Source organism: Apteryx mantelli, chromosome 25 (assembly GCF_036417845.1).
Source record: "Apteryx mantelli isolate bAptMan1 chromosome 25, bAptMan1.hap1, whole genome shotgun sequence".
NCBI lineage: Eukaryota > Metazoa > Chordata > Aves > Apterygiformes > Apterygidae > Apteryx > Apteryx mantelli.
Window position 1 is genome coordinate 6031589 of NC_090002.1, and position 27774 is coordinate 6059362.

Genomic DNA, 27774 nt, shown 5'->3' on the forward strand with positions numbered 1-27774 from the left:
CACAGCTAAAACCCCCTCAATATCCACGTTTTTGAGAATTCCCCAAGCCAGCCCAGCCCTGGAGCCTGCGCCCGGTAGGAGATGAAGGTGGGTGCTGTCAGATGGGGAGGGGGGTGTTTTCTGGGTGCCCGACCCCCACGCTGGGCAGCCCGTGTCCCTCGTGGCTCTTGCAAGAGCTGTCTCCGGGTATGGGGGGAAAGGAGGGTCCCCGTCACCAACCTCACGTGCCCTTGAGGGCGAGCTCTCCACGGGTGGCTGGGACACAAGTGGGTGCTTGTAACCCAGTTCGAAGGCTACGTCCAGGGGAGATGGCTGGGAAGGCAATGTTCTTCCCGTCTCAAAATAACCCTGGACTGACTGTTCCTTACCTCTGGGTACGGACACGCGGCGGAGCGGCTGCTCCCGCTAATAGCAACGTCTCGCTGCAGTTCTCAGGGTGCCTTAACAAGTGAAGCAGAGTCATTTATCCCTGCTTATAAACACGGGGAAACTGAGGCATGGCACCAGCTCGTGAAATGCTCACAGTCCTTTAAGAGGCTGGTGGACGAGGCAGGGATAACATTGCCGTCCCCGCTTCAGCCCAGCCCTCCACCCGCTACCGAAATGCTTTTGCGGAGCGGAATTACAACAGCGACGCCGCGGATGGAGCCAGATTCGCCCGTTGGCCGAGACACGCTCCGACGCGGCTGTTTTTCCTGCCTTTCTGCAGCCTGTGTTGCAGGACCCACAAGATGGCACTGTGTCACAGCGGCACCGCGACTCTGCCACCCGCATCCTGGGGAGAAATCTGGGGCGCGGGTCTTGCTTGCCCTGCTCGGGAAATGAGCTACTATTTCCCCTCCTAGACAGAGTGCCCGGAGGAAGGGGGCTGCAAACTCCTTGCACGCAGCTCTCCCAGGTGGAGTAGCCCAAATCCTGGGCTGGCACAAGCAATTTTAGCCAAAGAACTTGCCCCGGCAGAGGCGTAAGGCAGAGATGAACCTTGCCCACGGCTTGCAACAGCCCCTTCGGGAAGACCCACCAAGAAAAGAGCATGATGAAAGGTTGCTCTGGGTTCATATCCTGGGGAGGTACCGTGCGACACCCGCAGCACCAGCACCCCCGTGTTACTGCAGTCCTGCAGTGCCGTGGGTGCCACCACCCACAACCTGGAGACTGACCCGTCCCATGGAAAGCATGAAAGAAATCGAGGGCAGAGAGCTGTAGGTTGCTGAGGTCCACATAGTCCTTCACAGGATCGTATTAATGGGAAACTGGTCTGGAAGGAGCTGGCGAGGCTGGCTTGGCCGTCTCCACCCCAAAGCAAGATCATCTTGCCCTAAACTGCTCCTGAGGTGCAGGCCACCTTCCCCTGAAGTCCCTCCACAGGTGGAGATGTCACCAAAGGCCGATTTCAGTGACAGAGACACTGCATGACCTTGGTGCTTCCCTGTCCTCTCCTTTAGGTCATGCTTGGGGCTTTGCTGCTCCCTCTGGGCTTCCCATGGCCCCATGTGTGGGTCTGGGCATGCCGGGCTGGGGATATGACCGATGCCTCGGGTCACGGCTGGGGGACAAGAGCAGAGGCACCAGTGTAAGCTGAGAGCCAGGGGGCCGTGTCCTTGAGACCCAGCCAAGAGCTGTGGATTTCCCAGCTGGAGCTGCTCCTCCGTGATGTCTTCCAGGTCCACGTGGCCCTGCTCTTTGCTTTATCCCTCACCTGGATGTTGTCTGAGATGCCTTCTTCATCTTTGCAGCAGAGATGAGGGAGGTCTCTGCAGAGTGACTCCCTCTCGCTCCATAAAGGCCCTTATTCATCAAGCTCTTTCTATTTTCTCTCTCTCTCTCTCTCTCTCTCTCTCTTTTTTTTTTTTTTTTGCATGGACATTAAAAATCTGAAGGCATATTTAGAGAGCAGACAGCTTTGGGCGGGTGATGCTGGTGAAAAGATCCCTTCCTTGCCTGGATGCAACCCATTTGTCTGGCTGGCCACCCCCTCCCACCTCAGAGGGGGCCGCACTCTGGTGCATTGAGATCTCCCAGGATGAAAGTCTCCATACAAAATATTAGCATCAGGTCACAGCATTCCTTCATCCTGGCCAAACTCGCATTACCGATGATGAGGATCTGAGCTGCGATGCCTGGCTGGCGATGCAAGGCTCGATTTTTCCAGCACGGCTTTCCCTGGGGCTCTGCTCTCCCACACCGGTGCAGATCCGGGTGGCTGGGGTGTGGAGCTATGCCAGCTTACACCCACCGAGGATCCGGCCCTGGAAGCTGCTGAGATGCAGCTACAGTTGGAGCAGGGCTTTCTCGGTGTCAGGATTTTAAGCTCTGATGCCTCATGTCCTCTGGATGTTGGGGTTCCCCCAGCCACCCCCAAAACCCCTGGCAGTGGGGTGAGTGTTTCAGGCAGGGGACAAATCTGGAGAGGAGGGGAACTGGGACCCTGGAGCCTGACCCTGTGGACCCTCTGCAAAGCAGGTGGAGGTGCAGAGGGGGCTGCTGGAGTGGGGCAGGCGGGGGCCAGACATCCCATCCCCTTGCTCTGGGCCAGGGACCTTCTTATATAACTGCTGGCTTCTGGCTCAGCTCCCCCTACCCCAAAAAGCAGGTCTGTCGGGGGCTCGGGTCCTACCTACGACCCCAAAGTACCTGCATGCATCTCCTCTCCTCCCTCCATCACCCCCACCAGGGCCGGTGCAGCAGTAAACAGCCCTGGCAGGACCGTGTCCCTCGGGTCTTCGCCTTGGTGACAGGCTTGTCCCTCTGGGTGCCTCGGGCTCCTCGCCTCCTCCCCAGTCCCGGGGGACGGGTCTGAGCATCAGCAATCCCAGGAGATGTAACCGCCCCCCCCCTCCCCCGAGGAGACAGGGGTTTGGGGGGGGTTGGGGGGGGGAAGGTCCCCCGGGGTTGGGGTCGTGGGTGCCCCGCGCTCTGCGCCGGCGAAGGGCCCAGCCCCGGCAGCCGCAGCCCCACCTCTGGGGAAGGGGCATCTGCCACGTCGGAGCCGCTTCTCGCCGAAGCAGGGCAGAGAGCTGCCTGCCTGGGGTGGGGGGGTTCCGGGGGGGGGTCGGCGCTGGGGCTGCCGGAGGGGAGACGGGCCAGCTCGGCCCGGAGCTCGCCGGCTTCCCACCGGCGGCGGCCCCGCGCCTGGGGTCGGTGTCTCCTGACCTCGCCGTGCGAGAGGGATCGCGAGCCAGGGAGGGATGGGATCTGCTCGAGCCTCTGCCAAGAGCTGGCTCCAGATCCGCAGGCAGCTCTGGGCTGCATTTCCCCTCCGGCGCGAAGCAGAGCTCGGGTGTCCGGGGCTCGCTCCTCGCTGACACAGCGCCCGGCGACCCTCACCCGGCAGCGGGGCGCCGCGGGAGGTGAGCCGGCGGCTGCGGGGGCCGCCGGGGGCCGCCGGGGCGGGGGGGGGGCGCGGAGAGGTGTGTTCACCGTGGAGGGGGGGGGGGTGGAAGGGATGGATGCTTGGGGGGGGGATGGAGGGAGGGATGTGGGGATGGATGGAGGCAGCGCCTTCGGCGGGGAGGGCAGCGCGGGCAGGGGGGGCGGCAGCGGGGGGGGGGGGGCCGTGGGGCCGGGCGCGCTGGGGTGGGGAGGGGGGGGGGGTCCCCAGCCCCCCGGCCCCCCCGGCGGGGCGGCGCCGGCTCCCTTAACCCCGCCGCCCGCTTCCCAGCGCTATAAAAGCCCCGGGCGGCGGCGCTTCCCCCGCCGAGCCCCGGAGCAGCCTCCCCCGCCGAGCCGAGCCCGCTGGGAGCCGCCGGGGCGCGCAACAGGCCCCCCCCCCCCCCGCCCCGGACCGGCCCCGGCGCCGCCCGAGCGGCCCTTTCCCAACCCCCCCCCCGGCGCCGCAGCCCCCCCTCCACCCCGCACCGGGAGGGCAAGGCCCCGCCGGGGGGCTCCGGGAGGGGGAGGCGGAGGGGGGGTCGCAACGCCGCCACCTTCCCCCCCCCCATCCCCGAGCCCAGCCCGGGGGGGCGGAGGAAGCGCCGCCGGAGCGGGAGGGGCAGGCGGCGGCGCCCGGCAGCTCTCACCCCCCCCCCCCCCACCCCGGCCCGGCGGCGCTGCAGGTACCGGGGGGTCGTGGGGGGGGGGGGCTCAGCCTTGCGGGGCTCAGGGCCTGCCGCCCCCCCGGCTTGGTGCCAGCATCCCCCCCCCCCCCAACGCCCCCCCCCCCGCATCCCCCGGGGCTGAGCTGGGCGCCCCGGGGCCGGCGGCGGCAGCGGTGCCCCCTCCCCCGCGGCGCTGCCCGCGGCCCCCTCCTGCCTCCACTTGTTGCTCCCCGGCGGGGCTGGGCTGGCTCCTCGTTCAGGGCGGTTTTATTTCGGGGGGTGGGGGGAGGAGGGAGGGGGGAGAGGTGGTTTGGGAGGAGGTGGAGGTTGCAGCCTCCCTTCCCGTCCCCGAGCTGCCACCCGTGTCCAGCTCGGCTCCAGCCTGCTGGCCCTCGCCCGGCGTCGGGGCTGGCTGAGGCCCGGGAGAGCCAAGCCTGAGCCCCCGCTTTCCCCTTCCCAGTCCCGTCTCTGCCCCCTTCTCCCGCCTCCGCCGACTCCCAGCTCCTCGCCCGGAGGAAGGGTGCGTGTAGCGTGCATCTCCCATCCACCAAAATCTATGATCAGCTCGGTGTGTGTCTCCTCCTACCGTGGACGCAAGTCTGGGAACAAACCACCCTCCAAAACATGCCTGAAGGAAGAGATGGGCAAAGGGGAAGACTCGGACAAGATCACCATCAATGTAGGGGGCACCCGGCATGAGACCTACAAAAGCACCCTACGGACTTTGCCGGGCACCCGCCTGGCCTGGCTTGCTGACCCCGATGCCCAGAGCAACTTTGACTTTGACGGGAAGAGCAACGAGTTCTTCTTCGACCGCCACCCCGGGATCTTCTCCTACGTGCTCAACTACTACCGCACGGGCAAGCTGCACTGCCCCGCAGACATCTGCGGGCCCCTCTTCGAGGAGGAGCTGACCTACTGGGGCATCGACGAGACGGACGTGGAGCCCTGCTGCTGGATGACCTACCGCCAACACCGTGATGCCGAAGAGGCCCTGGACATCTTCGAGAGTCCCGAGCCTGGCGGAGGGGCTGGTGGAGAGGAGCCCGAAGAGGAAGGGGGTAGGGAGATGGCCCTGCAACGCCTGGGCATGGATGATAGGCCGCCGGGGGCTGCCGGGTCTGCCGGAGGGGGTGGATGCTGTCGGAATTGGCAGCCCAAGATGTGGGCGCTCTTTGAGGATCCCTATTCGTCCAAGGCAGCAAGGGTAAGCGCCCGAGGTGCATCGGTGGGAGGTGGGATGGGACACGTGTTTGGGTTGTGTCTTCATCTCCCCATCCCCATGGTAGACTCTCCCGTTGGGTTACATGGGGCCCCCCGAATCCATCCCCCTCCTGCCACGAGACCCATTGGCCAGAGACCCATTGGCCGTCTCCCATCCTACTGGGAAGTATCTCATCCTTCATCTCCTCTTCCCCTCCCAAGCACCCCACGTGGCCTGGGGGAGCTGGGACAACCCTCGCGTCCCAGCCCAGCCACCTGCCCCCTTCACACCCTCGGGCCCTGCCCCGTTGCGCGTCCCTGTCTGTCACGTCCGAGCCGGCGGAGATGAGGGATTGTCAGGGAGAGTCCTTGGCAGGGCTGAGCCCTGGCAGAGTTTCAGGACGCTCTAGGACAGGCTGGATTATTTAGTTTCCTCTTGCTAGGTTCTGTGTATCTACACGCTGAAAACAATGTTTAATGTCAGAGGCTTACAGCAGGGAGGACAGGGCTGGAGCGGGTGCCCGCGCGCGCCTTCGCGTGCCGACATACCGTGCCCTCCCCGCCGAGCTGGGCGCAAACCGCAGCCCCCCGCCTGCACCTGGGGGAAAACCTTAAATCAGGTCCCGAAGCAAACGAGATCCTGAAGTTTGTCCCTCAGGCACTCGCACTCCTTCTTCCACACGGGAAGCGGCACCCAAAGATGCAGCCTCCTCCGTCCGCGCTTGCACCCCTCCGTGCGCCGTGCGAGCACCCTTGCCCCTGCACCCGTGTCCCCCCCACCCGGCACGGGTTCTCGCACCCGGGTGCTCCCCTGGCACAGCCACCCGCGTCAACGCGCCCGGTCCACGCGCCCGCGTTCGTCTCTCCCCGTGCTCGCGCGGGCGGCAGCGTTTGCAGCCCAGGCCCGGCCTTCCCTGTCCCCGGCAGCATGTGTGCAAGGTCATCGCATCGGTGGCAGCCCCCACGCGACATACGGTCTCCGTCGGCACGTGCGAGCGCAGGCTCGCAGCCGCGACTAGCACGCACACCCCCCCCCCCCCCCCGCTCTTCATCTGCGCACGTCTTTGGGGACTCACATATGGCATGTACATGAACACGCGTGCAAACGTGTGCACGCGCTAGCAAACGCCCGTGACCCACCCGTGCACTTCAGCAGCCCTTGCAGACCTTCCCTACCCACAGCCTCAAACCTGCCGTCCCATATGCCACGTAGCCAGGCATATCTTTACGCTCCCGGCCCGGCTCCTCTCCCGGATACTCTTAGATCATCCCCAAAGCTCTGCCCGCCGACCCCCCCCCCAAGCACCCACCCACGCTGCTCCGCATCCCCCCCAGTCCCCTCCATGCGTATCCCCTCTGTCATACCCGGTTTTTAAATCTGCCACACACACGCATACGTATTTTGGGGGGGTCTAAATGAATCCTGGACGCATTTAGAGCTGCAAAAAGCATCAATGGTAAGAAATCCGGCAGGCATTTCACACCCACCAGCAGCGCGCAGGGCAGGGGGGGGTCGGTTTGTCAAGGAGGTGTCTGTGCAGCTAACGTAAGGAGCCCCCCCCCCCCCCCCCCGACACGCACACGCAGAGGATGGCGGGGCAGCAAGCGCTTCACTCGTTTTGGAGAGGGGCCCCAAGCCCTTGCTTGTCTCTGAGGGCTCTTTGCCTCCGAGCGATGCTCTGAATGTTGCAAAGCTCCAAATCGAGAAAACAAGCCGAATCATTCAGCTGGGATTTTTTTTCATGTTATTATTTGGGTCTGCTTTGCCTGCGCGCTGAGCTGCTCTTGGAAAGGCATTCGCTAAACAGAAGTGGCAGGAGTGTGTCGAAGGCAACAGAAATGGCTGGGACGTGAGCCCTGACTGGGAAATGAGAGACAGGCTTGGAGCGGGACCAGTCTGCACCAGCAGCTCCCTGCTTCCTTCCTACCTCCCTAACATAGCGGCTCGACTCAGCACCAGCACGGGGACGTTCGCCTTCTTTGGATGTCCCTCCAATGCTAATGCTCACAGGCTCTTCTGGGTAATGTTCTCCAGGCTAAGATATTGGTGCATTTTTGCAATTGCTTAGGATAAATGCTTTGGCAGAAGGGGAAACCAAGGCACAGGCAGGGAAACCTTTGCTAGAAGTCATGCAATCGACCCAAGATCAGCCTGTCAGTGACAGCGACCTGCCCAGAGCACCCAGTTGCTGCAGGGAACGGTCACTGGTTCTGCGTCACTGTCCAGGGCTAGGACGCTCACGGACCCGTGACTGTCTCTGCAGGCGGTTGAAATTGCAGTGATTTCAAGGAGTTCCCCAGGGATTTGAGGGGACCCAAGGTGGGATTTTTAATAATGCCCCGTTTCTGATTCTCCTTGTCCTTTCGAAGGGAAAGCAAAGGGGTGGTGCCGTCTGCCTCCGGTGGTCCCCAGGGCTGGCATCTGCTCGGGACCTGGTTTCTCCATCCATAGCCTGGCCGGGCTGGTGGAAGCCAAAGGCACCCACTGGGTAATAAATAAAGGCTTAGAATTGGGGGGGGGGGGGGGGGGGTGACAGAGGTTCATGTGATGGCAGCAGAGGTAACAAATAATGGCGCTAACCTGAAGGCCTCCCCTGGTAGCGAGTCAGATGCTCGGGAAGAAATCCAAAATAAATCAGGCTACACGGGGTGGCTGGGTACAGGAGCAAGGACCCTCCTTACAGTATTTCTCTTTTTCGGCATCCCCAGAGCTGCCGACTGGGTGAGTGTGTGATTAGAAATTTCCCCCAAGAGTTTAACCTCTCTTCCTTGTCGTGCCCGTGTAGTATCAACGTCCACGGGATTATTGCTCCTAGTCCGGTCTCAGAGATACCATGAAAATTTGGTCCCCAGCCTGTTTGTGGTCCTGGCTGGAGTGTGACAATCTGCTGCTCTCTGTGCGAAACTGCTCAGGGAGATCTCGGCCCCGTGCTGGCTATGACTGGAGCGCACCAGATGGATTTCAGGTTTACTTCCAAGCTCTGCTCAGCTGGGGTTCCTCAGTTTTCCCCCTTTTCAACCTTATTTCTGGGGTCCTGACCTCGCTTCTTTTGGGACTTCCAGGCTAGTGACATGTGGGGGTCATGACATTTTGGGGAACAGCCATCCCAAGCTGTTGTGCGCATGTTGAGACCGTGCAGCTCATTGGCAGGTTCTGTAGGACTTGTTTGGTGGGACTTTCAGTGCCGTACTAGTGGCTACTGGGTTCCCGGTGCTGAGGCCTTCTTCTGTGCCAAAAGAAGTGGTGGAGACCTCTCCCAGTGCTCTGCTCTTTGGCTCCAGAAGAAGATGGATGAGCACAATTTCTAGCTGCTCCCTACCTTCCCAATGTCCTGCTTTTGGAGGAGGTGAGGTAGTTTAGGAGGGCATATGTCCCAGCCACCAGCACAGTGGAGAGTGGGCAGGTCACAGCCTCCAGAGCTGGTGTTCGTGTCTGTGCCATCACCAAATGTGTCTGCCCCACAAGGGGCAACGGGAACCAGGCACGGCGTTCCCAGAAGCCTCTATAAAATGCCAGCCTGAAACTTTGACCTTACAGGGTGATATTTTGCTGTCTGGGTGTCTTCTGCAGAGCAAACACTCAAAGCCAGTTCCCCTTAAACATCAGGCTGCATGTGAGTATATACAGAGATATGTATACTTGAAGACACCTTCGGAAAACAAACTTTAGCTGGGAGCTAGACAGAGGCCAGAGCTGAGATGAGAGATCTCAGGTCAGCTCTTCAGCTGACACAAAACGGGAGCAGCGCTATCGACTTCGGAGGAGGAGGTTGGTTCGCACCAGCTGTGAATTTGACTCTCCTATTTTTAGAGGCTGGTTCTGCTCCTGGGGCTAAATTGGATCTCACCTACGTGGTTCATACAGCAGGGCTGTTTCATTGCCTGAGTGTTTTGGTCCTTCTGGAGAGCAGTGTCAGGGTCTTACAATCTTCCTTGGTAATTTTTTTCTTCCTACTTGGCTTTGATTCTAAAGTTTTTAATTGAAAAGTTTTCCTGAGATTACTTGTATGGGGAAACTCAGGAATGTTACTCTGAACTCAGCAGAAAAATGGATTTTGGCTATGCCACCACTGTGTAGACATACTTGTCCAGTTACAATGGCCTTGCTTCAAGATCCCGCTTTGGTTTATTTGGATTCGCTCTCCTAATTGTGCCCATGTTGCTGAGGGCAAGGTTGGTCAGCGAGGGCAGGCTGCAGCATGCCTGTGAGCTACCTCCAGGAGAGCCACATCGTGGCGCGTGGTCCAGGGTTGTCTGGTTAGAGGGGTATGAAGCACCTCAGCCCATCCATGGTAGATGTGTAACATGAGGGGGGATAATCGTCTTCCAGCGATTTCTCCTTTGATTAGAGGAAGAGTCTGGCTTAAACTTCACAGCTAACTTCTAGAGGGCTGATGCTTTCCATGCTGGATCTGTGCTGTGCCAGGAGTCGGTTTGTCCTTGGGGACCCCTGTGCGGATGCTTTCGGGAGGCCCAGGTCTCCTGACTGTCCCCAGCATGTTAATGCTGGTGTCTAGGGCCAGGTTTTTCTCTAGCGTGACTCAGGCTGTCTCCGCTGCTGATTCACTCCAGCCAAGGACCCTGGCTGTAATTTCGAGCAGGCTTGCGGTGCGGCTGCCTGCTGAACAAAGCCAGGCGAGTGGGTTTGACAACAAAATGAGCCGGTCTCTCTTGGCCAGAAAATGCCGAGAGCGGGCAGGTCGCATCCTGCTCTGTGCGGGGGCTTTGCCATGCCTGCGGTGGCAGCAGGCAGGGTACTTTAGCAGCAACGGGTGCTGTAGCGCCCTCCGCTCCCAGGAAGCCCAGCCTGTCCACACTTTGGTCCTAAAGGAAAGTAGAAGGAGGGCTTTTCTGCTCAGAGGCTTTTTTCGGGTGCTCTTGGAAACAGATGCTCTGGATAACGGACTCATCATGAGCTCATCCTGCCAGGAAGGAGGCCTGAATGTGATTGACTGGGGGGGAACAACACCAGACTGTTTCTTTTCACACAGCCTTTGATTTCCACCTCGTACTGTCGGTCCCTCCTTGTTCTTGCATCCAAGGTGAACCAGGAGGCCAAACGCCGACACTTTGAATGGCGCAGACATCTGATGTAGGAGCCTTTTGGGTCAATGCAGGGGAAAGCTCTTTGATCAGGTCCTCTTAAAGCTGCCTTTTTATGTCATTCCCAAACAGAGGCTGTTACAAGTCTCCCTTCATCGCCATCACACGTCCTCTCCATCACAACTCCAGCCACGGCCAGAGCCCAGCACACCTTCCCCTGTACCTATCACAGCACTTGGAGGAAGGTCCTGGACTGACATCCCAAGACACTGAAGTTTGTTGTTAACCCCCAGGATGGGTCCAGGGAACCTTCCCTGTCCATGATCCTTGGGCTTGGGGAAGAAGGGACTGACTGGGTGGGAGCAGCACAGCTCACCAGGTGTTGTGAGCCTGTTGTGCTCATTTGTGTCAAACGAGGATTTCTCCCATTCCTGGGAGGGGATTAGAAGAGATGTACCAAATGCAGGTGACATCAGAAGTATGTCTCAGGCTGCCCTGAAGTTGTCATCATGGCGGTTCATAAAATTGCCATCCTCCCCAAAGATTAATCACAATCTTTCTGTGTATCCCCCAGGAGGTTCAGCTAATGGCCCAGGTAATTTCTCCTTTGCAGGTAGTTGCTTTTGCCTCGCTGTTTTTCATCCTGGTCTCCATCACAACCTTCTGCCTGGAGACGCACGAAGCCTTCAACATCGATGTCAATGTGACGGAGACCCTTGTGGTTGGCAACACCACGACGATCCTGCTGACACACAAAGTGGAGACGGAGCCCATCCTCACCTACATTGAAGGTGTCTGCGTCCTGTGGTTCACCCTTGAGTTCCTGGTTCGCATCATCTGCTGTCCAGATAAGCTTCTCTTCATCAAAAACCTTCTCAACATCATTGACTTTGTGGCCATCTTGCCCTTCTACCTAGAGGTAGGTCTTAGCGGCCTATCCTCCAAAGCTGCCCGGGACGTGCTAGGTTTCCTGCGAGTGGTCCGTTTCGTCCGGATCCTCCGGATCTTCAAGCTGACACGGCACTTTGTGGGCCTTCGGGTGCTGGGCCACACACTTCGGGCCAGCACCAATGAATTCCTGCTCCTCATCATCTTCCTGGCCTTAGGGGTCTTGATTTTTGCCACCATGATCTACTATGCTGAGCGGATTGGAGCCAAGACGTCTGACCCGCGCGGGAGTGAGCACACTCACTTTAAGAACATCCCCATCGGGTTCTGGTGGGCCGTGGTCACGATGACAACCTTGGGCTACGGCGACATGTACCCTAAGACCTGGTCAGGCATGGTGGTGGGGGCTCTCTGCGCGTTGGCCGGGGTGCTCACCATTGCTATGCCTGTCCCTGTCATTGTCAATAACTTTGGGATGTATTATTCGCTGGCCATGGCCAAGCAGAAGCTGCCAAAGAAGAAGAAAAAGCATATACCCCGTCCGGCCCCGCTGGACTCCCCTACCTACTGCAAATCCGAGGAAAACTCTCCCCGCAACAGCACTCAGAGCGACACTTGTCCCCTGGCAGTAGAGGAGGGGGCAGCTGAACGGAAACGGTCAGGTGAGACCTCAAAACCCTGGGGCTGGGCCAAGGGAAGGGGAGACTTCTGGGAGCCCCCAAGGGAGCGTTTGTTGTCCCCTCTGTCCCATCAGCCTGGTGCTGCAGAGGCCCTGGGGACTGGCCCTGCCGCAGAATGCAGCTCCTTGCTCTCCTGGCAGTGAGATCTTGGTGCAAAGACAGCTGGGGCCCTCGGGTGCCGGGTTATTTTGTGCTGTATGGGTAGACTGGGATGCTGGTAGATCAAGATCCCCCCCCTCTGAGGGGGGCAGAATCCCTGGGGAAGGCCCATATTCTGCTCTCTTAATGGTATAGATGAAGTCACCCTGGTGCAATTTAGGGTATCCCTACCTAACCTACATCTTCCTTACCCTGACAGAGGTAAGACCATTGGTCCAATTCTCATTTTAGCCTGGTAATGCCCTTGGGGTTAGATTTTCTTTTGCTTCCTCCCATCATAATGGAGAGGTGGCTTCACCAAAATGGATAAATGTATGGATGCTCCCTGGGGTCTGACCTCCACCTCCACATTTGTCTTCTAGTAAACTGAGCACCTCTGCATGGCAAGGCCAACGCTGGTCCAAATCCTGTGCACAGGAAGGAGCAAAATCAGCCTCTGTACATTCATTATCTGGCCTCATGGCAATGAGCTGAAAAATCTGGGTTGGCTCGTCTTTTTTTTCAGGTTGCGGTTGGTGTTTGTGGCTGGAGAGGGCATGTCACTGACTTCACAGCATCCAGCCATGGGCAGTCTTTGGTGGGCAGCATTGCTTGGGCTGAGCTCCTGGGGAGGGCAGGAGCCCTGCTGTGGTATCGCTGCTTGGCCCGGAGGCTGCTTGCCTTCTTCAGCTGGGTTTGCAGCCAAAGGCACCTCCAGGTCCCTGGTTCAAACCCATCTGGCTTTCTGAGTGACTTTCAAAGGCCAGCAGCAAAGGGTGTAGCAGAGGGCCAACAGTGACCAGGGTGAAATGAGTTGGCTGGGTGAATGTCCTGGTCCTGGTGGGCTGGTACCTGTCGATCAGCTGCCAAGCCTGTTGGCACCAACGTGCTTGGCAGTGTTGGCAGCAGGGCACGGAGACTGAATGGGCTCAGCCTGCTCGCCAACGAGAGGGCTGACATCTTGGGACTGTGCTTTGGGCACATCTAGGAGAGAAGTCGGCTTCGCAGCAATTAAACAAGGCGTCAGGGCTGTCGTAGCCCAGTGTCCAGCACCAGCACTGCGTTCCCTGAGGTCTACCCTGAACAGCAGCAGTGGGACAGCTGGCCACGTGTGTCTGACAGTGATGCTCATTCACCCTGTTTGACTTGGGGAGGTCTGAATGCTCCAGATGGGTGTTTCCACCTTATAAAACTCCCATTCCCACGTGCTCATGCAGCCCATCTGCCCCAGGAGCCCTGGGCAGCAGTGAGCAGTGAGAGGAGCTCCCCCCACTCTGCAGGCAGCAGGTCAGCCTGGTCCCTTTACCCCAGCATTGATCTAGGAGCACAGTCCAGGGAGCCAGATCCTCACCTGGCATAACATCCTCTCAGCTAATGAGTCTCAGAGTCAGATGACATAAATTAGCACTTCACCACCACAGTGAGCAGCCCAGATTTCCTCAGCTGGTGTGAATTTTGGAGAGCTAATTCTCACCAACTGGGTGGGCGGATGGGTCTCAAAGACCAGGGGTGTTTCTTCCCCTTGCCAATCTTGCTTGGCTCCTCACAGGGTGTATAACTCTCAGCAGGAAGAATTGCTGTTTAGGATTAAAATCTGGCATGGTCCTGCTTCCCCAGACACTGTAAGTTAGCATGTCCAGGCTGGGATCACTGCCTGAATCCTTGGGTGTTTTTCTGGGCCATCTGCAGTCTGGTCCTCTGCTTCCTTGAGTGGTCTAAACAAACCCTTCTGGCCACCCCTGAATCTTGGGAGCAGCTTGTCCTGTGGGTGACTGACTGCTGATGGGTCTCTGCTCTCTTCTTGCAGACTCTAAGCAGAATGGTGAAGCCAATGTGGTGCTGTCAGATGAGGAACAGCCGCTGTCGCCGTCCGATGAAGAGAAGCGGCCTATGCGGCGCTCCAGCACGAGAGATAAGAACAAGAAATCTTCCACGTGCTTCCTGCTGGCCACGGGTGACTTCTCCTGCGCAGCAGATGGAGGCATCCAGAAAGGTATGGGGGAGGCTAGAGGTGTTTGCTGGCCAGAGCCAGCCCGTGGGCTGGAGAGGGTGAGGATGGAGGAGTGAGGTTGATGCCCTGGGGGAGTGGATGCTCTAAGCCCTGCCTGTACTCATGTTGCTTTGCTGGGGTCAAACCCCTTGCACCTACGCAAGGACAGCTGGTGGCTGTCAATGCCATGGGCTGGCCCTTAAGGTGCCAAATGGCCCTGGGGTTTGACTCCCTTCAGGCTCAGCCTCCGCTTTGTGATGCTAGCGAAGGATTTGACCAGCATGTCTAGGTATGGATTTATTACATCTGAGGCCATGGTTCATCTCCATCTGCCTGTCTGTCTTCTGCTCCCCCCATCTCCAGCTCCTGCAAACATACCTGTCTTCCTGCCTCTCCATTGGCTTCATCTCCATCCACCATGCCTCTCTGTGCTAGCTATGCCCTTTTTGTTTCCTCCTCCCCCAAGACCTTCTCCCCTGGTTGCCAGCATTTGGGAGCTGCGACCCCATGCTGGCCAGACTGCTGCCTCTGGGGACAAGCCTGTCCCTCTGCTCACCAGTGCTCTGGCTCCTATCGTCCCTCCAGCTCTTCTCCCTGGTCCCCATCCAGCCATCTCAGGCTGGTAGGAAGGGGAGAGCTCCACTGGGGAGGCAGTGAGGTTGAGACTGAAGTTGGCCAAAAGGTTTTCATTAGGGGAAAGAAGGCTGGGGGTTTTTCCTTTTCTCTTGTGATGAGTTTTGATGGGTTCGAGCCCTTTACTGGGAAACAGCGGTGTGCCAAGCACTGCCTTGGTGAAAGCATTGGGCTACCAGGAAGGGTGTCTGTTCCAGGGTTTGGAAAGTGAGTTTTGCTAAGCCTGAAGTTTTGAGGTTTTCTATGGAAAGCGTTGGGGGAGACCAGTCAGGAAAACAAGCCAGCTCCTCTTCCTGAGACAAAACAACTGGCCTCTTCAGCCTGGTCCCTCTGCACTGTCCTTCAGCCCTTCTCTGCTCCACCAGTGAGCATGCCTGGTGTTTGTCCCCAGCACCCTGGAGCCTGGGCCCTGGGAGGGTGAATCCAGGGCCTACCCTGAGCTACCAAACCCATCTGCATCTCTGATTGCCAGGTTAAGCCTTAGGACCTGGCTTGGTTCTCTAGCTCTTTCTTATTCACCTGTGTGTCCGGGGTGGTGTGGGATAGTATAGCTGAAGAGCTGACCTGCCTCTGCCTCCGTGGTACCATCTAATCCTTGGTTGCTTGCTGGGATCAGTGTGCACGACTTGGGACCAGACAGGAGGAAAGAGGACATGTTGCGTCTCTGAGCTGCAGGCCAGAGTCTGCTAGCTTATGGTGTTGGTGCTTCACAGGTCCTCTGAGTCTGTTGCTTTTTAATCACTTGGGATGATAAAGACTAGATGGGCTGGGACAGGGGGACCTTGGCTTTGGGTCTGCAGCATCCAGCCCTGGTGCTGGGTTCATCCCATGTTCCTGGAAGTTTTTATACCGTAGGGAGTAGCCCACTTTCATTTGCGAGGCAGTCCAGCTTGTCCCAGGCTGACCAGGGCCAGGGTCTCTTATGGCCCCAGGAGACATTTGGAGGCAGTTGCATTTGTTACATTAGTAGAACCAAGCTGGTTGCATCATCCTGGGAAATGAAGGGTTTCCTCTGGTGCTCCTGCCCAACCTTGTCCCTTTTCCCCTTAAAAAAGGGGCAGGGGGGAAGGGGGAAGAGAGAAAGAAAAAAGCCTAGCTCATCTTCTATTCAGGCAGAGGGGGATTATACAAACATTTGCTTGAAATCCCTCTTTTTTTTTTCTTTTTTTTAACCAAAAATGACTTTTTCTGTGAACTTGGTCTCTTTTCTTAACACGGACTAACGAGAAGAGGTGAGTGGGTCCTGTGCCTATGGCTGGCTCTACTCCTGCCCCAGACCTGGGGGGGGGGGGGGGGGGGGGGGGCTGAGCCAGAAAGGATGGGGGAGAGGGCCAAAAGCCAGTGCTGATCTTCTCCTCTACAAGACCTCAACTCGGGCATCTTCTTAGCTGCATTTTAGCTTGGCCAACTGAAGCCAAGGGAACTAGAGTAGCTGAAACAAAGGAGGATCCAGTCCTGCTCCCAAATGATATAGCTTGGTTGCAGGAGGCCAATTCTTTTCTTCTTTCCTTTCATGGTGACAGCAACAGATATTTGAAAGGGCACTTCAATGATCTCTCGTGGCTCGCTCCGGTGTCCTTCCTGCAAATGTCAGTGTTTTATGCAGTTAAAAATAGATGTGTACATGGGTCACTTGTCCTCACCTTGCTGAAAGGCTCCTATGTCTGGGGAAGGGTGGATCTGGCGTTCAGATGCCCTGAGTGATGGGTGAGACCTTTTGGGAAGAGAAAGCCTCTGTTTCCGTGTCGTGCCCAGGCTGTTGGTGACAGGTGGGATGCTGCCCCGGGAGGTCAAGGCTGAAGTCTTCTCTGGTGAAATGCTCCCGCATGGTCAAGGTTTGCTGTGGGGTTAAGGAGGCTCTGATCAGAGGGGTGAAGTAGCATCTTCCGCTCTGGTCGAAAGCCATTGGGAGCCGCAGAGGCGCCTCTCCCCAAGCTCCTGATTTATCTCCTGCTGAGGCTGTTTGTTCTGGTACTGGGATGCTGGCAGCTCTGCAAATTGAGATGAGCTTGGTTCTGAGCCCGATTTGCTGATGGCCATCTGTCAGATCCTGGGACAGGTACTGGTGTCTGTACAAGCTGTGGAAATCAGGAGATGGGGCTGCCTGGAATATGCTGCAGATCTTGGCATCAGCCATGGTTTGAGCCTGATTCCAGAGGTTGGTTTCTTTGGGGCAGCTCCAAGAGAAGAGCTACCCTTGCCCGCAGCCCCTTGGACCTGGGCTTGGGAGCTCTCATGGTCCTCTCAGTTCTGGAGAGGACTGTGCTGGACTGCAGTGTGAAGCCTGTCCTGTGTCACTTGCTTCTTGTCCCTGTTGCTGCTTGTAGTGGTACAGTATTGCTCATCTGCTGTTGGGGACTGCTTCCAACCTTTCATCTCCCTCCAGGCCTGGGGTCTTGCTCAGAAATTCCCTGAAATGGGCACCAGCTGGTGCCCAACACATACTGACATGGGTCTGTCATGGCATGTGAGCATCCGTCCTCTGCTTGGATGGGTCTGTGGGCTGCAGGGATGGGGAGCAAGGGTGGGTCACCTTGCCAGCGCCAGGCTGGGTTGGTTAAGGTCAGGAGGAAAAAAAAAGAGACTGACTGTAACCAGAGCAGCCTTTCAAGGGGAGCAATGGGGAACCGGGTTAAATGGAAGGAAGGGAATTTATCTCTTGGTTTTGGATCTCTGCAGCAGGTCAGGGATTCCAGCACCTCCCTGCGACGGCAGGCTGGCAGCGCAAAGCAATGTCCATCAGCAGTTTTTGGCTTGGTTTCCAAAGCCCAGCAGACTGTGCGGCTCATTTTACTCCGTTGCTCGCTATTAGTGCGGGAGAGGAGCGGCACGTGGCTTGAGCAGCGTGTGTGTGGTCACGGGGGACCCTGTGCTGGCACACCGACGGCATGCTCTGCTCGCTTGCATGAGCAGCGGGGGAGCAGGGACACATCCACGTTGCACGGGGGCATGTGTGCGAGCATGTAACCCGCACGCGAGTGCCGGGCTGCCGTTATAAACGAGCGCACGAGTTCCCTGCCTGCGTTACCCCATCTGCTGCTGACTCAAAACGTGCGTGTCCATGCAAGCAGGCACGTGCGCTTGTGTGCCGCGAGTATTTGCACGTGGTTAACGTGGCTCCCCGGCATTGCCCGGCTGCCGGGGTCTGGGGCGAAGAGCCCCTGGAGGTCCACGCTGCCCCACCGCTCTGTTTATAAGATGCCTCCACCCGGCTCCTTGGCAACAAACCCATTTTTAAACCAATCCTGGTGACCTCAGTTAGCACCTATGTGAGTTGCTGGGATACCAGCCTTGCTAACGAGCAGCACTGGTGGCAATCGGCATAGCACAGCCCGCCGGTGCTTTGGGACTTTAGTCCTTGGTGGCAGCCGGGCACCGAGCTTGGCACGTGGCTCTTCCACCGGCCTCGCGGAAAGCCGCCGTCGCCTCGGGCCGAGGGAGCAGAGCCGTGCGTCTTCCCAAGCTTGTTCCCGGACGTGCCAGCGAGCCTGGGAATAAACTGGTGGGGAAAATTAAGTGTTGGTCTTGGGGCAGGTGGCTGTTTGCCCTTGGAGCCCTGTTTCAGAGGGGCGCTGGAGCTATCAAACGTCCCTATGAAGGGCTGTCCTGTGAAGTGATGCTTAAGGCTTAATCAAAACTGGCAGCGCGATTTTTGTCCCTGTTTCTATTCGCCCTCCTGCCCCGTTTTTATTGAGCGATCTCTGCAAGAGGGCAAAGATCACCGTTAAAAAAGGATCCAGCCGTGTCAGCAGGGCCTTGCATCGACGAGGTGGCTTCCCGCAAGCCCCTTAATGACTCTCGGCCAAACGGGTGTCATTTGGCTGTTGGCTCCGTAATTAACCTCAGGCTTTTTGGGGGCCGGTTGCAACTAGGCACGAACGCTTCCCGCGTGTGTTGCTCGAGGTGCGCAACGGGCAGGGACACGCGTGAGCCGCTTGAAGATCCTCTGCGCTCCGGGGAGAAGTGCAGCGTTTGCAGAGTGAATAACCCAATGCCGTCATCAGGGTGGTGGTTTGGAGCAGGGGCATCGCTCGCGCTGCCGAGCGTGGGAAACGTCCCCGGCTTGCGACGGGGAACCCCTGCACGGGCGCCCCGGCCTCCCCCTGCGGCTCGGGGCTGCGCTAAGCTTCCTTTGCCCGCTCGCTGCGTGGATTTAGACCGGTGGCTTCATGCCAGAAAGCAAATAAGGAAATTGCTCTTCTCTTTGGGGCTCGATTCTGCTCTGGCTTCTGCTGTGCGCAATGGAGAAGCTTTGCTGAAGTCAGCAACAGGTTTAGGCAACCAGCCCTCTCTTCTCCTTCCCTTTCTCTGCTTTAGAGCTGGGAGAAGCTTTGCTGGAGGAGATGCTTCCCCTTGTAGGGATCTCAGTTATGGAAAGAGGCGGAAAACCCTCCGTGCCTGCCCGATTGGCTGCTGTGGTTAGGAAATGTTTATGAAATAAGTACAGAAAGTTGATAAAATCGGATTTAAAGCAGCTCTGGAGCTTTTCAGGGCTGCGCTTGCGTCTCGGCATCCTCCTCATCTGCCCTGCGCTCGCGTGGGTGAAACGTGGCTTCGCTGCGCGCTGGCTCGGCCTCCCGCTTTCTGCTGACGCTTCAACTCCATGATCATTTTGGCATGAGCCGGCAGCCCCAAACCGAGCAGAGCGGGGGCTGCCCCGAGCCAGCGCTGGCAGCCCTGACGCGGCGCCTTTGCATCAGAGCTGAAGCCGGTGACTTCCCAGGGGACGCGGGATCGTTTCGGAGCTTGGCACCGTCTAACAGGCCATCCATCACCTTGTTTTTCTGCTGTCAGGGAGCCGGTGCCCTTCTCTCCCGCCTTGCTCGCACGCTGGCCCTTCCCAACGCTGTGGGAAAGGCCAATGCATGGCAGTTTTCCGCTCGCTCCGGGTTCGCGTCGCTCTTGCAAGCGATCCGTCACCCGCGGGGCTGCGGAGCACAAGTGCAGCGAGCGTTGCATGTCGCCAGGCGCTTCGGCTCGCCACGGGCGGGAGCGCGCTTCGTTTTGGTAGCGGAGCAGGGGTCTGGAGAGCAGGTCCCATGGGATGCTGGAAGCATCTTTAAATGGGACTGCTGGTTTTGCAGGTTGGACCAAAAAAGTCCAGTTTTCATTGCAAATACTTGATTCCTTTCCAGAAGGGAAAGTGATATATATATCAATGTATTTTTCTGACCTGTGAGAACACTTGCTCCGGTTGGTGCTTTTCAATTAAAGCTTAAGCAATGTCTGACTCTTTGTGGGAGTCTGAAGGGTTTTCCCGCTTAAAGAAATAGGAGTATTTGCTCTTTAGTTTAATTTCTCATGGAAAACAAGCGTGCCTACCTGCTCCTCTCTGTACAGAAAGGTGTCAGCAGCAGCTTACTACTACAGCATGCTTAAAAACCGGAGCCGAGGGAATAATTCATTACAAATCGCATATTTGCTTGAGTTCTGCTGCTTTCTCCGTTTGCTTCAGCCCACAAACTCCCCAGACTCATTCTTCATTCAAAGCCATCTGTAGGAAAAAAAACAAAAACAAAAAACCCCGAACCCCCCTAGGACCGACATGTGAATGATTCGGTCTCCCAGCACCAAAGGAGCCGGCCGGCGGCGGGAACCACGTGGTGTCGCTTCCTGGCCTCGATCGGCAACCGAACCCGGGTTTGCCGCCGAGCCGAGCGCTGCCTGCTAACCGTGCTCCCGGTGGACGCCGGCCTTTCCAAAGGGATGGTCGTGGGAGGCAGCCGGGGAGAGAGGGGAGGAGATGGAGGCGCGACCCCTCCAGCCGGCTCCTCTCGCAGGGAAAACCCTGAGCTGAGTGGGGTGCGCTGATTTATTTTATTTATTTTCCGTCTGCTCCCAAGGCCTGGATTCGGCTGGCCCAAATCGAGGGCGGAGCAGGGAACAGCTGGAGGCCGACCACATCTCGAACTGCTTGGTCGCCCTCGAGCAGGGCTGGCAAGGCGTTTTCCGAATTTTTGGGGGGCTGAATGCAGGCGTGGGGGGTTTGATGTCTGCTCTCGGCGATGCTCCTGCCGGGGCCTCTCTGCTTGCAGGGTTCCCACGGGAAGGAGGGCGGCTCCGCTCTAACCTCACCTCTGTCCATTTTCTTCACGAAGGCTATGGAAAATCCTGGAGCCTAAGCAGCATAGATGGCGTGGCAGGATCCGCGGTGGCCTTGGCCCCCCTCGTGTCGCGCTACGGCTCTCCCCGTCCACTGAGGCGCCCCTGCTCTTCTCCCGTCCCCTCCATCCTCTAAACGCCGTCCGGATCCTGCTTTGTCATATCGGCTGCGTGCTTCCTGCTCTGCCGTGTCGCTCCCTGTCCCCTTCCCAGCCCCGTGATGCCATATCTCCATGCCCCTCCTTGGCGTTTGGCTAGCAGCTTGCTGGGAGAGGAGACGCAAGCCGGGACGGCTCCATCGCCGCGGAGCGGGCAAAGGGTGGAGGAAACGTGAAGAAGGACGTGTTGGCTGATGAAATAACACCTTGCCTGAAAGGGTTGAGTTCACAACATTTTAGGTCTTTTCTTTTTTTAAACAGCCTCAACTTTCTGGAGGCGGCAGATGAATCAATCTCTATTCCTTGTCCAGCAGCAGTTCCCCTCTTTTGTGCTTTTTCCCTGCCTAAGTCGCACTTGATCCTTCCCCATGTGCATCTGCTTCTCCGTCCGACCTCGGGGACAGTCCCAGGGCTGAGCGTGGCTCTCACAACCTTGAAAATTGGCCCCGAGACCTCGGTGGATGTCAGGTGTGGGGAGTGTGTGTTTTTTTTGCATGGTCTTGGATGTCCTTGCTCTGAACAAGAACAAAACCTTAGTTTTTTGCCCTGATTTCTGGCTCGTTTCTAGCTCGGGCACCCCTTCCTGTGCCTCAGTTTCCCTTCGTGTAGAAAAGGGTTAACGCAGTAAAACTCATTGTCGCCGCGGTGTAAGAGATGCTGTGCAAGGAGGAAGCGTTAAGTGCCTTGGCTGGTATCTTTTATTTTTCCTCCCCACCGCGTTTAACAAGCTGCCAGGAGGAGCCAGTCAAAACATCTCCCGTTATTTGGGAAGAAAGCGAGGCCCCCCCCCCCCCCCAAATCCTACACGAGGCAGAGCCTGGAAAACCCTTGCCTTTCCTTTCGCTTTTCCTCTTTCCTTCCTCTCTTCTTCCCCAGGCTTCTTGGCAGATCATTAAGAGTCAGAGGAAGGAAGAAGAAAAGAGGGGAAAAAAGCTTGGTTTGGTGCTGCGAGCGGGTTCCGGGGAGTCTGAGCGCCGAGCGGACCCGGCCGACAGTGCTGGAGCTGCAGGCGCGCGTGGTGTCGCTGCTTGGGTGGCGATTTAAGGGAGATCACGTCTCCCGCCATTCCCGTATCCGCAGGGAGAGCCTCTCCCGCTTTCCGAGCGCGGGGCCGCGCACCCCTCGCATAGCTGTGTTGATCTAATTTCTGTAATTAAAGTGCCTTCGTGCACCGCGCGGTTCTGGTATCTCGACGGGGTTGTGAGTCGCGCCATAAACCCGGGAAGTGCTGGGTGTCTCTGCAGCGAGAGGATCCCGGGAACCGTGGCGCGGCCGGCCCGGCCCTCTGCTCCATCCTTTGCATCCCGCTGTGCTCTGCAGCCATCGCTGCCTTTCCTTTCCCGTGATCGAATATCCGAGGATCGCAGCTCCGGGTCGGCCGTGGTCGGGGCGAGACACGATGCTGCTTCTGAGCAGGCTCCCGTGCTCGAAGTGCGAGGTGGCAGCCGAGATTTCCCGACGCCGGGCGCTGCCGGAAGGTCGCCCTCGATGATTTCCGTGGTTTCCGAATCATAAACGATTTATCCAAGGTCGCTCGCTGCGTCCGGGGACGAGCCAGGCATTAAAACCCTGCCTCTCGCAGGAAAGCTTTGGCGTTCGAGGCGCGTGAAAGCAGCCCGAGCCCCCCCGTCCTCCCCTTTTGCCCCCACCTTGGGCCAGCCGGAGACCCCAAGGGGCTCCGCCGGCCGCCGGAGCCGCTTGCCCGCTACGGAAACCCCTCGGCGGGCCGCGGCGGAGCGCCGGGCATCTCCTGCGCCGCGTCTCGGACCCGCCGCGGAGCTGTGCTGCGCTGTGCAATTTTTAGCAGCGGCGTTATGCAAGCCGGTGGAAGGCATGACTAATGTGCCAAAAGCTCCTGCCGCTACAACAACAGAGCCCCGAACGGGAGCTACAGGGATTTCAGTGGGAGGCACCAAACTGTTGGGAAAAAAACCCCACTGCATCTTCTCTCTTCCCCCCCCCCACCTTCTTCTGAATAAGCAATTTGGGGGACGCAGCAAGGGGGGAAAGCTGTGATTGATTTATTTTTTCCCAAGTGGGGTTTCGGGGGTGAGCTTACCCCCGGGGAAGAATCTGTGGGGAGCTGGAGCGGATCGGAGCAGCGGATCGCTGAATTATGCAGCCCAGGGTCTTATCTCAAGCAGTGGCCAAAATTGGATGCCTGGAGAATGGGATAAGAATAGAGCAGGCGTATATGATACTTCCCCCGAATATTCTCCCAGCCACTTATCTATGTTTAGGGATCTGGAGAGGAGCACACGTTCCAACTAAGGCAAAATGCACCGGGGAGAAAGCAAGGTTGTTTGATTTATTCTTAAAGAACCCAATAAATCAATAGGCGTACAGCTGCCTCTGCCCAAGTCCTAAAATGGCATTTAAAAAAAAATAAACTGCTGTGCAGCAATTGTCATCGCACCCAGCTGGCTGCCGCCTTCCCGGCCCGCCACGGGAGCGCCCCGGCTCGTCCGGGAGCACAGGTAGGAGCTGAGCAGCTCCCTGGCGTGCCGGCCTGTCCTCCCCGGGCTGGCGCTGGGGACGTGATGTTTCCTCCCTCCGGAGGGTTCGGAAAGCTGGTGGTGGCCAGGGGGAAGGAGGGAGCTGGCAGCTCTCTGAGCCGGGAGCAACGTGTGGCCCTTTCCCGCGGGAAGGAGGGAGCACGGCTGAGCCGAACCAAGGGGGTGGCAGTGGAAAGAGCCGCATTGAGATGTTCCCGGTGCGGCTGCCCCCATCAGCATGCGGTGGGGCAGGTGCTCGAGGAATTTGGCCCTTTTCCCCATGAAATACCCCTGTTTTGGCTGCGCAAGGTGCTTTGCACGAGGTTTGAGCTTGACTGTAGAGATACGTGTAAAACACTGCGTGCATCTTCCGCGTGGACCGTCCACGCGTCCCCGCATCCCTGCACGAGGCCGTTCGGTACCCGAGGAGCCCTCCGCTCCCCGATGCGGGCGGCTGCAGGCGGACGCGACGCTCGAGAGCTGCAAGGGGGTTAGAGACGCTTTTCCCCCATCCGCCTCGCTCCGGGCTGCCCCGACGCTGCCGGATCCTCGCACGAGACCGCGAGCCCCCCTGGGCAAAGCAGCCGCGCGAGGGGCGGGAGCGGAGCGAGCCCGGCCCCAGGGGCGATTCCCCGCGCTCCGGCCCTCGCCGGCGCCGCCGCTGTCCCAGCCTTGCGTGCAAAGTATTAATTGTCCTTGTTTGCAGCAACCGCTCTGTTTCTCGGGAGATGCCTGAAAGAGCCGAGAAAATAGGAAGGTCCGTCGAGCAGCCGGGCAGGAGGTTAAGATGTCGGGAGAGTAATTGCTCTACCCAGAAGCAGCCTGTTTCTGGCTTCTCCGACGCTGCCAGGAAAAATCCTTAGGGCTTATTTGATGGCAATAAAAAGAGGAAAAAAAAAAAAAGAAAAAAACCCAACCGTCCCTCGCCCGCGCTGCCGAGGAACTCAGCGAGCAGAGGCAGATGCAAAATGAGCTGCAGCTGAGCTTCAAAATAGGCGCCTCCGAGCTCCCAGCCTGTTACTTCGTTTCCTCCGCTCCGGTAACGGCTTCTTGCGCTTTTCCCACGTGAAATGTCCGAGCGGGGCTCAGAAATTATTCCACGAGCTGCTTAGGAAAAGGGTCGCTCTCCTCCCTGTGCGCGGGGCGGCCTCCGCCGAGGCTGGGGCCGAGATCCTGCCCCGACGGGAGAAACGGAGCCGGGATCGTCCCAGCAGCGCCGCCGGAGAAATGCCCCCAGCGAGGCAACGTTTGCAGCCCTGTGGGGTTTGGAGCAGTGCCGACAGCTTGGAAAAAGACGGGAGAGGCAAGCGGCGGCTTTGCGGGGCTCAAAAGCTCGCGGGGATGGTGCTTTTCCGCTCGGATCCTGGCGGAAAGGCGGATGCTGCGTTTTGCTGCCTGGGGTGCTCTGCACCGCGCGGGGCACGGGCAGCCTTGATATCCCTCCCGTTGCTCCCCGGCAGGGAAAAGGGAGGTGGAAAAGGGGCCGGCAAAGCGGCGCGCTCGGGGTGCCGGGAGCCGGAGCCTTCGGAGCAGCCTGACAGGATGGTTGGCAGAGGGCTGAGGTTCGCTGCCGGCCGCTGCTCGCGCTGGGAGAGCGGCGGCGGGGGCCCGTGGGAGCGTTTTTCTTGGCTAAATTTCTCATCCAGCACCTCCCGAGCCGCTTGTCTTCCAACAGATCCGTCCATGAGAGGAAAACACCCCGAAAGCCCACCAAGAAAACAGAGCGGAGTTATCGTGGGACCTACCCGAACGCCCGCGCAGCGCTTAGGGCTGTTTGCAAAAACGCGTGTTAGGGGGAAAGCGGGACTGCGCAAACTCGGCGAGTTTTGGGGGGGGATTTGCGCTGCCGGCAATGGGGATTTTCGGGGCTGGCAGGGCCCCAGGTCCGGGCTTGCGCAGGGAGGGGGTGGCGGGGGCATTGCCGTCCTCGGGGCGGTAGGTTTGCACCCAAAAAGGGCCGAGGAAGGAGGCTTTCGCCGCTGGCGGCGGGCGACCGAGACGGCGGCGCTAAGCCGAGACGGGAGGGAGCTGCTTCGTGGCGGCAGCTCCGTCCGGGGGCAGCGATTAACCAAGAGTCGGCGCTGCCGTTATTTATTTTTAGCCGGGCTCGTTTCGCCGAGGCGGCAAGCTGCTTCCCGAGGCGGCTCCCTGGGGGATCGGGGCAGCAGCTCTGCAGCGAGCGCCCGGAACGGCTTGGAGCGGCGAGGAGGAGATGGGAGCTAAAAGCCGAGTCGTGTCCCTGGGCAATTGATAGACCTGATGGCCGAGAGCTTTTTAGCTGCTTGCAGCGTTGCTCCAGCCGCTAGCGGTGGTATTTTTTCGAGCTCGTGGGATGGTGGCATCTCCTGCAGGCCAAAGTGTCCTGCGAGAGGTGGCATTGAGGGACGAGACTCCCCTGTTTTTGCCGAGCTCTGGTTGCCTTCGCGAGCTTAGTGCCACCGCGCGCACGGTGGGGACAGGAGCCTTACGGGGGTGGAGCATCCCGGCCCTGCTTGCGGTGGAGAGAGACAACGCAGCTCTTTGGTGCCCAACGGCAGCGACGCTCGAGGGAGGACGAGACCTTTCTTTAGGGGAAACCGAAGCTTTGGAGCTGTGTTTGGTCTCCAGTTGGGAAACGCCCCTAAAAAGGTGGCTCCTGCCTTGACTCAGGGCCGTTATCGTCCCGGCAAGACCCTTATTTCTCGCACGCGGGAAACAAAGCAAGATTTTAGCACGTTCCCGCCCTGGGACGATGCAAAGCAATGGGAGGAAGCGCCTCTCCTTCAGTGCCGGAGATTTTAGGACCCCTTCACCCCGCAAAAACACCCAGTCTTGCAATCCATGCGGCGGCTCCGTGCCTTAGCGGGGGCATCCCGGAGTGTCTTCCCACCGGCGGCCCCACGCCTGGGAAACCGTGTCCTGGCACAGCCGGAGAGGCGGCGTTGTGACTCAGAGCTCCCATCCACGCTAATTAATTCAATGCTAACGAAGGAGAGCGAGCGAGAGAGAACGCCGCGGGATATTAATGCACTGGACTTGGCTTTGGGACATCTGGCTTGGGCTTGCTTGGAAACTTTGGGTGCGAAGCAGCTTTTTGGGGAGGAAAGCGCTGCAGCGATGAAGACTTCTCCCCTCTGCTCTTGGTTTTGAGCCTTGAAGTCGCCTTGATTCCTGTTCTTGTTTCCCTCGGGGGGTTGTTTTCCAAATCGAGGGGTCTTAGTCCATTTTGAGGCATTTTTGACCAGTTTGCCTATTTTAAGGATAGGCTCTCGGCGTTTTCTCCCTCCGGACGGCAGCAGAGTTTCATCCCCGTACACGCAGGTGCTTCGTCGATCAGCGAGGGGATAACGCAGGGTTAACCGGTCCCGCGTAGCCGGCATCCCACACGGTTTTAAAAATTGAAGCGAAGCGGCGGAAAACTTCAGCGAGCGTATTGTGTCATGCGAGGATATGTCAGAGCCGGGGACGGAGTGTACAAACACTCCCGACGTGTCGGGAAATAACGGTGCCGCGGGCGGGCGGCGGGCGGCAGGCGAGGGCACGCGCAGGCGGCGGCACGAGCTGGCGCGGCTGCGTCGCGGGAACCGCCGCAAGCCCCCCGGGATCGCTCGGGAAAGCACGGTGGCGTCGAGCCCCGGAGCGCCGGGAGACGCCGGAGGTGACGCGTCAGCCTGCGGGGACGTTTGCAGGGGTCTCGCGTTACCGCCCTGGCCGCGGCGCTTCGTTGGTGAGCTGGGGCGACCCGAGGGGCCTCGGGGAATTTTGGTTTTCTCCCTTGATGAATTTTTCCAGGGCGGTCTGTAGTCATTCCTGCCGGGATGCCCCCGGGCGTTACCAGCTCTTCCAGGGACCTGCTGAGCCTGCCGGGAGCCCACGGACACGCGGGAGGAGGGCGATGCAGGGGGCAATAGCGGTGCAAAACCCGCCTGTGCTCTGTGCCGGGGGGATTCGGGCAGCGGGATTAATTTGGGCCGGGATGGATGGGGCGAACGGGGAGGACGCGGGGCTGGTGGTGCCTCCTGGGGCAGCGGTGGCCGCTCGCTGGCGTCACCTGCCTCGGCCAGCGAATGAGTTATTGCCGCTTTTCCCATCGAAATCCTCTCTCCACCCGGCTGCATCCTCCTCGCTCTGCCTCGCTCTTCCTTTCTTGACTTTTCTCCCTCTTTCTCGAGAAACAGCCGATGAAAGCGGTGTCTAACGGTGTGTTTAATACCTGTGTCTTTAATCGCAGAGAGCTGCCAAGACGTCCTCTCCTCCAGTTACCCCCAGGGCGAGGTGGTCACCTTCTCCTGAACCTGGTGGTCACCTTCTCCGGAGCCTGGCGGTCACCTTCTCCTGAGCTTGGTGGTCACCATCTCCTGAGCCCGGTGGTCACCTTCTCCTGAGCCCGGTGGTCACCTTCTCCGGAGCCTGGCGGTCACCTTCTCC

The 27774-nt window shown here is 58.7% G+C and overlaps 1 protein-coding gene across 1 annotated transcript; it reads left to right on the forward strand.

The window, feature by feature from the left end:
- The first annotated feature begins 4590 nt into the window (after nucleotides 1-4590).
- On the forward strand, nucleotides 4591-27702 carry KCNC4 (potassium voltage-gated channel subfamily C member 4). The gene is made up of 4 exons (XM_067310576.1): nucleotides 4591-5244; nucleotides 10897-11833; nucleotides 13797-13982; nucleotides 27578-27702. Exons 1-4 carry the CDS (start codon nucleotides 4594-4596, stop codon nucleotides 27637-27639), a joined length of 1836 nt encoding a protein of 611 aa, XP_067166677.1. The 5' UTR covers nucleotides 4591-4593; the 3' UTR covers nucleotides 27640-27702.
- Nucleotides 27703-27774: the final 72 nt, after the last annotated feature.